The sequence below is a fragment of the Mytilus galloprovincialis genome, chromosome 3, assembly GCF_965363235.1.
Source record: "Mytilus galloprovincialis chromosome 3, xbMytGall1.hap1.1, whole genome shotgun sequence".
NCBI lineage: Eukaryota > Metazoa > Mollusca > Bivalvia > Mytilida > Mytilidae > Mytilus > Mytilus galloprovincialis.
This window is the reverse complement of record NC_134840.1, coordinates 77,192,988-77,202,557: the sequence shown is the minus strand read 5'-3', so window position 1 is coordinate 77,202,557 and position 9,570 is coordinate 77,192,988. Positions and strand designations below refer to the sequence as shown.

The window sequence follows — 9,570 nt, the reverse complement described above, 5'->3', positions numbered from 1 at the left end:
TTTGAAAATAACGTGTTGACACAGATCTAACAAAATACAAAGTAACATGCATATTCACTATCTCCAACTGTATGAACTATTCACGGTTGATGTAAAAATAAGATGTGGTATAATTGCCAATGTGACATTCACAACTTTGCATGGACCAAATGATAAAGGTGTTAGTTATAACAGGTGACAATACGGCATTCCTTCAACAAAGAGCAAAACTCGTACCTTATATAGTAAGCTACAAAAGAAACCGGTAGGCTAAACTGCAAACATACACAATAGAAAAGTACAAGTCTGATTTAAACAACAAAAATTTAATGAAAACAAACTTAGCAAAATAGCAACCAGCAGCAACACCAAGAAAACAGATTCCTGGCTTCTTGGATCAGGTACAAACCAAATGTGGCGGTATTTTACAATACTTATGAGCATTGACTATAAAAATTGTTATACAACACAACACATCAAAAGAACAATGTAAAAATCAGATAGAAAGGTATCAACTCGTCGGGTCAGCACGTTAACAATTAACAAAAACATGTTTCTCATACAGCAAACACCAGAGAAACAGTGGTGTAACAGTACAACATAAGAACGAATTTTAAAAATCAGTTGAAACTTTTTTAACTAATATGATAGATACAAATAGAAATACAACTTACAAGAACAAAGAGTGGACGTGGATGGGTAATTGTAAATCCCAACAACACAAAGAAACTGAGATTTACTCGCAGTTACTGACAGCTTGTTCAGAGCCAATAACCACTAATGAAAAAAGCATGAATCATCTAAGACTACATTATCAATCAGAATACATCCAACATCCAATGTAGTATGCTTTATTTTCTTGATTAGTTATATGATTCAATGAAAAAATATCTCTACAATAAGTTCAAAGTCATAGTAAGCAGTAAACAGCAAAATAATGGCCCTGTCACTGCCATAGCAGAGACGACTTAACCATTGTTTCAAAGTTCGAGTAAATAGTAAATGCAGTCTACAGGAGCACACCTGTGTGTTATGCTTTTGTCCAACTTTCCGGGTTTCCTTCTTTCTTTCTATGTTCCAATATATGCCTGTTGACATGAACGATTTCCCATTTCTTCATCCATGGACCTTGTATGGTTGTGTCAAATTCATCCTCAATCTGAAAGTTCATAATTATTATATTCACTCAAAATTGATTTCAAATGATTAAATGATTTTCTTAGTTAATAAAACATGAAATATTCGTCCCTCATTGCAACAGTGGGCTTAACAGAAGTCATACACTGACTCAATCGGTGCACAAAGAAGATAAAGGGAGGCAATCTATTAACAACCTGTTGCTACTTGTATTTAAAAAAAAATAGCAGTGAAGAATTAGGCATTAGAATATAATGATTACATTGGAGACTAGCATTCTATCCTCTTTGGTTCCAAAAAGTATAAACTATGCTCTTCGTATTTGTCTATGCCAAGCTGTTTTTTGTGTCAAAGAATTGGGTCCGATTTCCGCGAAATTTATTTAATACCATTTCATAGTATCGCAGCTTCATGTAGATGTAAGCATGGATGTTTAAACATCATTTATCCTATCACTGAATATCCGTTCATATTTTAAGAACATGTGCAACTTTTCATGAACTGTAGATGGTTTTGAACATCTTATTTAAACAATTATATGGGAAGTTTACAAGCCATAATACCTATCGAGTTTCAAGAGGTTCTTTAATTATAAGTCGAAAAAAATACCAACAAACATCTTTTTGAAATATTTAAATAACTCTTACAGCACTTTCATTTTCTTCAATTGATTCCTTCTGTACTTGGTGTCGATCGATTTTGTTGAATGCTTCCCAATCAATTTTATAATTGGGATCTTTCGATGTTCTCATCAGAATACCATCTTTCAGACCATAAAATCCAACCGGCTCTGAAGGTCGTTGCCATCGAAGGTCAAGACTCCACCTGATTTTATTTGACATATTTGGTAGGCTGTTGATGCAAAGAGGTTACACATTAGTTAAGCAAAAATTAAATAAAACGTTTCAAGAAACAGCATCATACGAATATTATCAATTCAAGTTGTATTGAACGTATAACTTTTAAATCTTAGGCCCGCTCAACTCAATTTGTGCAACTTAATCTTTCAAGCTCAGCTTTCAAGACAGTGTTACTTAGTAGACGAGTTATTTGTTTTTAAATTACGCTAGTTTGGATGTTTGGCTTTGAATTCAAACGATCTATGTTAGTTTTCCTTGATACATAAAATGATACAGTATACACACGTATAAGTTAAAGTCACAACAAGAAGAGTACGACATCTAAAATCCATGCTTTTACATGTCATGTGTTTTGTGGTCAGTTATACTTATTTATAGAGTAATTATGATTGTGTTTACTAGGCGCTTTTTTTTTAATTATTGGAAGTTTGTTAATCAACTGAAAAGAGATAAAACGAGATCGATGTTTTAACCCCTGCTACATATTCGTGTGCTAGTTCCAATCACAACCCTCCGTCAGTGCTTGGCTGTAGTTATATATAAGTACTTATGACCAAAATCTTTAAATAAAGCTTTTCTTTACATAAAGTCTATTTAGAGATGGAAATATCTTTTGAGCTTTGTTGTGATGTTGGGTTGTTTTCAGAGGCGGATTTAGGGGGAGACCCAGGGGGTCCTGGTCCCCCTTTTTTGGGAAAATTTTGGTTGCTTATATAGGGAATCTCTGAAGCATGACCAGAGCGGCCCCCTCTTAGGCAGTCAGTGGGCCACTACTTATAAAAATTTCTGGATCCCCCACTGGTTTTGTCTTTAATGTGTACTCCATATCTCTGTTATTATTTATGTTACATGTTGTATGATCTTTAGAATGTACACTTCTGCTATTAATTTCCTGTCTATTCTGTCATTTATTGTATATGATTTGTAATTTGTCCTCATGTTGTAACACATAGTTTGTGTCTGAGTGTTTTAAAAAATCTTAAAAGAATTGAACTGAAATTTTAATATTTATGTTAGTTTAAAAAAAATATTGAACTTATTTTCTTGTGTGCAAATATATCTTAATAACTTTACAGGAAAACAGATCTATCATCATCAGATAAAATATTATACTATATATTAAAATAAGTAAAAACGATTTGTCATCTTTTGATTAACAAATGTATCTATTGTAACTTTTACAACAGCTGTATGCATACATCAGACAAAGCAACCATTTTGTTCTGCGCACGCATGGTCGTCTGCTTGCCTTAACATGACCTATTTTTAAAATCAAGAAATTCGGATTTTAATATTTTTTTATCCTTATAAATAATGAATACGAATAATATATGAATCGTTTCTTATATTTTAGTTGCATTGTAAATTGTAAAGTAATTTGCATTTTAAAAGTTTGAAAGTATAACCATCTCGAGTGGAGAATATCGTAATCACCACGGTTATGGGGTATAATCTATATATATATGTATCTTTGTCTAAGAATTTCATTTGTTTCAAAACGGCGTTTTTATTAATCAACTATTTTCACTTGCCTTCTATGTGGAACAAGATTATTAAACAACAGCATGCCTCCGTAAGGAATAGGGCATATCTTCAAGTCATTTTCCAAATCAATATCTGAATAGAAAAAAAATTAAAAACATATTCCATTATATATTGTGTCAATTAACTATTTTTCGCTAGCGATATATTTTTCGCGAATTTCGCGAGCAGAAAAATAATGATACTATAAATCGTCGCGAAAAAAATGGATCTTTTATTCTCTTACTTGTGTACACCCAGTGAATTTGAAAATCGCGAAACCAAATCGCCGCGAAGTGGAATAGAAAGGGCTAAACGCAAGATTAAGTATTTGGGGAAATAAGTTGGTTTACAGAATATATATATCTTGCTACATAAACTTAAACCCAGGTATTCGCTAGATATAAGTTTGTTTGATTTTTCTCCATTAGTTGTCATACATTAATTTGAAGGATTCTTTTTTTTATAAAAGTAATGATTTTTAAAATTTCATACAAGTAAAGTACATTTTAAATATTTATCTTAGCGAGTAACAGATTCAGTAATAAACTCGACATGACCTTCTCCATTATCCTGCTAAAAACGTTTGAAGTCATGATGTTTACCTAACTTTCTCTTCATTTCTTCTTCTTCCAACATAACATACCATGTACCACCATGGCAACACTGGTGATCTGCTACTTTTCCCGTCTTATGGCCACGTTTTGCAACCTAGGATATCAAATGGAAAAAGGGGGGAAACCATGATTACTCATTTAAAGTCAATATCATCAAGACAACTATTCAAAATAGAAATACCTCTCATGGTAATACTAAAACAGTTCGCCAACACTACTGATACGTTGAACACCCTGTCCTCCCCCCCTCCCCAAAGGTATCAAAAGAGTTCATTAGAGAAAATAATAATGTAAAATATCATTCAAATATTGCATTTTAAACATGTTTTCAATTCTCAACTAATTTCGATAATAATCAGATCAGAATTAAATTAGCAGGACTGTTATGGAGAACAAATTTAATAAAACAATAAAAAACAAAAAAACTTAAATTAAGTCGGAAAAGAATATTACTTACAGTTCTCTGCAAAAAAAAAAAAAAAAAATAAATTGCTTTTACATGTGCAAGGAGTCAATACTACACAAGCTATAAAATGTCCACAAAATATTACTGTAAAGACATTTCAAAGTGCAAACAAACCTGTAAACACCCGTTGTCTTCGTTTGTATCAAGTAGCGGTATCCATGCGGTCGGCTGAAGGACTTTGTAAGATTCATTATTCAAATAACCAACATCTAAAAAATACATCGATTTATATAATGTATAAGACGATATTTTAATAGTGTAATTCTCCAGAGTAGGAAAATATTGCGACCTATCTTACCTTGGTGCCAAGGAACAGTTGTAGCCTCGTTTTGAGGAGTTTTGGTTCGAATGTTCCAAACCGGATGACCCTTGATATCTGGACCGAGTATCTGTTCCATAACATTCAGAATCCTCTCGTTCGACCACAAATCACAGAAAGACTGAAAATATGATATTTGAAAAAAATATATAGTTTAACCTTTTTCTAATATTTATTATCATTTGGAAGACAATAAAGAGAAAAGACCAATCACTGTATGCCAAATCTGTACATTGTGTCTTTTATGTTGTCGCGATTTATTAATTCCCTACCACGTCCTGTGTGATCTTTTTATAAGATGTCATTTTCTGCTTTGTATCGATATCACTAGTTAAGCCATTTCAAACTGATTTGCATTGTTTGTTCTTATGTTGTACTGTTACACATCAGTCCTATGTATTAAGGGAAGGGATTGGCGCAGACAGCCATATTTAAAACGAAGTCCTTGCAAGTCTTGCAACTGAAAGTTTCAATGATGCCCTTATTTTGTATAAACTGGCTAAAAAATAACATATTGTGAAAGGTAACATGTTAAATAACTAAACAAATCTAGGACGACTCCGGGTGCGGGAATTTCTCGTTGCATTGAAGACCTGTTGGTGACCTTCTGCGGTTGTCTGCTCTATGGTCGGGTTGTTGTCTCTTTGGCACATTACCCATTTCCATTGTCAATTTTATATACACGTAATTGTAAAATACAGCATATACCTTAGGCATTGTCTTCATTTTGTGTAAAAGAATATTTGAGCCAGGAAATTCTTTTTCTATCATCGTTAGTCTCTCAAATAAACCATAGTCTCTGTATAACTCTAAAATGAACAAAAGACAAAAAGTGTTACATCATGGAAGGAAGTCCAAGAAATCTCAATGGAAGTCAGTTATCAAAGAATTCTCAAAACCACCGGATTTCACTTGTCGTGAGAATCAAATAAGTGTCACAAGGGTGACTGTGAAATATAAATATGACCCCTTAGGTTTTCTTCGACCGCCAGTAAACCGTTACCAAATTGGGGCGTCTGTTTGGCTATGCGGGATGTAAAAGTACGCTGCCACGTCCGGTCAAAATGGGAAATTAATCCCAACTCCTTGTGTAAAGACTGTTCCAAATTAAAAGCCTTTGGAACAACTCTTTAAAGGGTCCGTAGGTGGTCTATTGTATGGCACAATTTCTGTCCCTATGTAATATACCCATTTTCTAGTGGCAGACCAAATTTCACCGACCTTCATTTCGGACTGCCTTTATTAAAGACCTACTCTAATTATTGTTTTTTTTTAACTCCCGAACTCAAGTGAAAAGAGGGACAAAAGATACCAGAGGGACAGTCAAACTCATAAATCGAAAATTAACTGACAATGCCATGACTAGAAATGAAAAATACAAACAGACAAACAATAGTACACACGACACAACGTAGAAAACTAAAGAATAAGCAACACGAACCCCACCAAAAACTAGGGGTGATCTCAGGTGTTCCGGAAGGCTAAAGTCCTGCTCCACATGTGACACCCGTCGTGTTGCTTATGCAATTACAAATCCGGTAAACAGTCTAATTCGGTAGGTCAAATTCATGAAAGGGGAGGGGATTGCAGTTACGACAATCAACACAAAGCGTGTCATTACTGGTTCAATAACTGCTTATATGTACCATTCCTGCGCATAATAAGTTCAAAAAGTTTCAATAGGTTTCATATTGGGCTAATACATAGTGAGAATACTGAGAGAATAATTGACAAACAAACTACTATAGAAAGAAAAACGGCGTAGGAACTATTTTGTTATACACATGTACTACTTTCCAGTAATTTTATTTTTTGACCGGGCACGATAAGCTGGTGTTACATCTTACAAAGTCTATCCAAATAGTATTTGCAAAGAATTCCTCTTAGCCAGTGCTAGGGGCAAGCTTGCAAGCATGCAGTGAGGTGATTGTTTTTGTTAGCTCCGTGTAGAGGCCTCGTTGTGACTTTGAGCCATAAAAGCGCTGTTCCCTTGCTTTTTGTGTGTTTTTAGTTTGTTGTGTTGTGCATGTAATGATTTTGTGTCATGGATGTATGCCCCATATCTTTTGTTTTTCTATTATAATGTTTAAAAATATACAAAAATGAGGACCATAAGCGAGAATGTATGTACAATGGTTTATACTTTTGATCTTTCCAGCGTTGTGTAGTTTTTGTGCAAGTTCTTCTACCATGAGTTTCAAATCTTCTCTGCATGCATCTAATTCATCTCTCGTGAAAAATTCATCAACAACCAAATATCCCTACAAAGTCAAAATAAAGATTAAATGCATGAATAGAAGTGGGACATTTAAAGACGTATCGTATCCGTATCTGATACGTTGACGCATCTGAACGTATCTGTGGGTTACTGTTTAATTAATCATTTACATGTTTAAAAATGACATGTATATATTTGTTTTCTTCTATGTTAGTTATCTTTTGGTCATTAATACACTCTTTTTATGACATGATAGACATCTAAACAATAGATATTTAAACCATACGCATATGTCAGGTCTTAATTTAAATAATAATGCAGATGCGTAATGATTGTTTTATTGCATTTTATAGAAAACAGGGATTTTGTGGCAAATTAAGCAAAGATTTTGCAGAAAACCTCAAAATTCAATACAGAGATTTTCGTTATAAAATCATCTACAAAAATTACTCACTTGTGAGTCCATGAATATTAATGATCCAGTGTTTAATTTCAACAAATCATCATAAACAACCTTTACATTCCAAAAATACTCTTGATGAGTCACTATGGTCGAACGCACTCTAGAAGGTGTACTTGAATTGATCCATATTTATATCTTTAATGAACAAATATCATTGCTAGCACTACATGTAGTAATCCCCTATATTACACGCACTGAATTGTCAAACATTAGAGGACAAGGAGAAAGGATTTAGATTTGCTATAAAATGTCCATATGTTTAGCGTTGAACCAACATAAGGGTACACAATCCTTAACTTTATTTGTTTTATGATTGAACTTAACTCATGTGTAGTTATAATGATTTATATATATATATATTGATATATATATTGATACGCAAACACACGTGAATGTCAAATGTGTGTACATGTTTGCTTCTAATGTCGTCCATGTAATGTTTTCATAATTGTATTATAGGCACTGTAAATATATTGTTAATATATCTTTTTTAAGGGCAATAACTTGATTAAGTATGGATTAAAATCATTTTGACATACAAGAAGCAACTCCAACTACTATTATGTAAATATAATACACCGTGATACGTCAACGTATCAGATACGGATACGATACGTCTTTAAATGTCCCACTTCTAATAGGGGTGATTAATTTCAAGGAAAATATATATTGAGCATATTTGCGAGTATTATAAATATTCAACAAAATTAATAGTTAACTGAGCTATATATTTTTGTATTGCATGGTAAACTTGTTAGCCGAAGTAGCACAGCCATCAACATCATTTCATTTTAAAAGACTTGTGTGGATAGTTAAGCTGTCTCATTGGTTATAGGTGATCATTGATCTCCTTGGAAGAAGACTATGTAATAAAATTGAGAATGGAAATGGGGAATGTGTCAAAGAGACAACAACCCGCCCAAATAAAAAACAACAGCAGAGGGTCACCAACAGGTTTAAAAGTTTGATTAACTTGTGTCTCATCTCTTTTGCACATTTAAGCAATTAAAATATGTTTAAACTATTTCCTTGTGGATAGTTGTCACATTAATTTCTTTGTGTTTGCTTTACGCCGCCTTCTATTTATAGAAACATAAACGCTGTCTGAGGTCATATCACAGAGATTCTCATAGGCAATCATGGTAATACAATTCCTATTTTTATCTCATGCAAAGTAAAAACAAAATCTGCTTACTTCCTCAAAAAACTGCCGAATGAGTTCATCTGGAAGCTGTCCTTTCTTTCTTTCCTTTGGCATCGGAGGCTTTGCCTGTATATTAAACAATTCTGGACACGCTTCATTTGTAGAACCAGAGTATATCACTTTAGTTTCAGACATTGCCCTATATTAGACGATGTTTGAATTAGTTATGTAAGAACAGGTGAATGCCTGTATATTTATAGTTTAATATGTGTATACGTGAGCCACTAAGCGTGAAGAAAACAGATAACACAATATATTAATGTATGGAAAGCCATAATGGCATTCTCGCCATCTTAAAAGAAACATATTTGTTATTTATGTAAATGATACAGTTGTTTTCTTGTGACTGTGTATAACCTCACGGCAGTACTTGCTAATAATGGGTTGGCTTCGATGGATTGGCTACTGACGCAATATGAAAATCACAAATCCAATATACTAAATAATAAAAAAGCAAAAATATTTCAACTTTATATTCAATTCATATATTTTATCGGAAAGATGAAGCATAAATAATAACATGCGTAAGTAATCTTAGTGTGCAACATATTGTAAAATGCTATATGCTTAGTCTTGTTTATGGCATTGTTGCAGTATCTGTCTTTACAGTATGTTTCTGTGAAATTTGCTAGGCATTAAAAACTGCAAAAATCTTAAATACCGTAAGCCTAAATCCATAAACAGGAACCTTGAAACATAACTTTAAAATACTTATGTCTAATTGATTCAGTAAAGGATTGTGTTAGACAATGGGCAAAACGTTAAAAAAAATAAGACGTAGATACT

The 9,570-nt window shown here is 33.2% G+C and overlaps 1 protein-coding gene across 2 annotated transcripts; it reads right to left on the bottom strand.

Moving 5' to 3' along the window:
- Positions 1 to 775: 775 nt before the first annotated feature.
- On the bottom strand, positions 776 to 9,002 carry LOC143069006 (1-deoxypentalenic acid 11-beta-hydroxylase-like). Of its 2 annotated transcripts, XM_076243435.1 has the most exons (9): positions 8,776 to 9,002; positions 7,043 to 7,160; positions 5,608 to 5,708; positions 4,879 to 5,020; positions 4,695 to 4,789; positions 4,103 to 4,208; positions 3,509 to 3,593; positions 1,764 to 1,968; positions 776 to 1,138 (listed from the first exon to the last, which is right to left on the bottom strand). In XM_076243435.1, the coding sequence occupies exons 1-9, from the start codon at positions 8,917 to 8,919 to the stop codon at positions 1,010 to 1,012; spliced, it is 1,125 nt and encodes a 374-aa protein (XP_076099550.1). In that variant the 5' UTR covers positions 8,920 to 9,002; the 3' UTR covers positions 776 to 1,009. The 2 variants fall into 2 exon arrangements, with proteins under 2 accessions (XP_076099550.1, XP_076099551.1); XM_076243436.1 differs by lacking the exons at positions 4,103 to 4,208; positions 4,695 to 4,789.
- Positions 9,003 to 9,570: the final 568 nt, after the last annotated feature.

Excerpts from the sequence above, each read along its gene's own strand:
- LOC143069006 (XM_076243435.1), bottom strand. The coding sequence starts at position 8,919 with ATGTCTGAAACTAAAGTGATATACTCTGGTTCTACAAATGAAGCGTGT. Across the intron at positions 4,790-4,878 it reads AACTGTTCCTTGGCACCAAG|ATGTTGGTTATTTGAATAAT; the intron begins GTAAGATAGGTC and ends TGTATTTTTTAG. Across the intron at positions 3,594-4,102 it reads AGAAATGAAGAGAAAGTTAG|ATATTGATTTGGAAAATGAC; the intron begins GTAAACATCATG and ends TTTTCTATTCAG.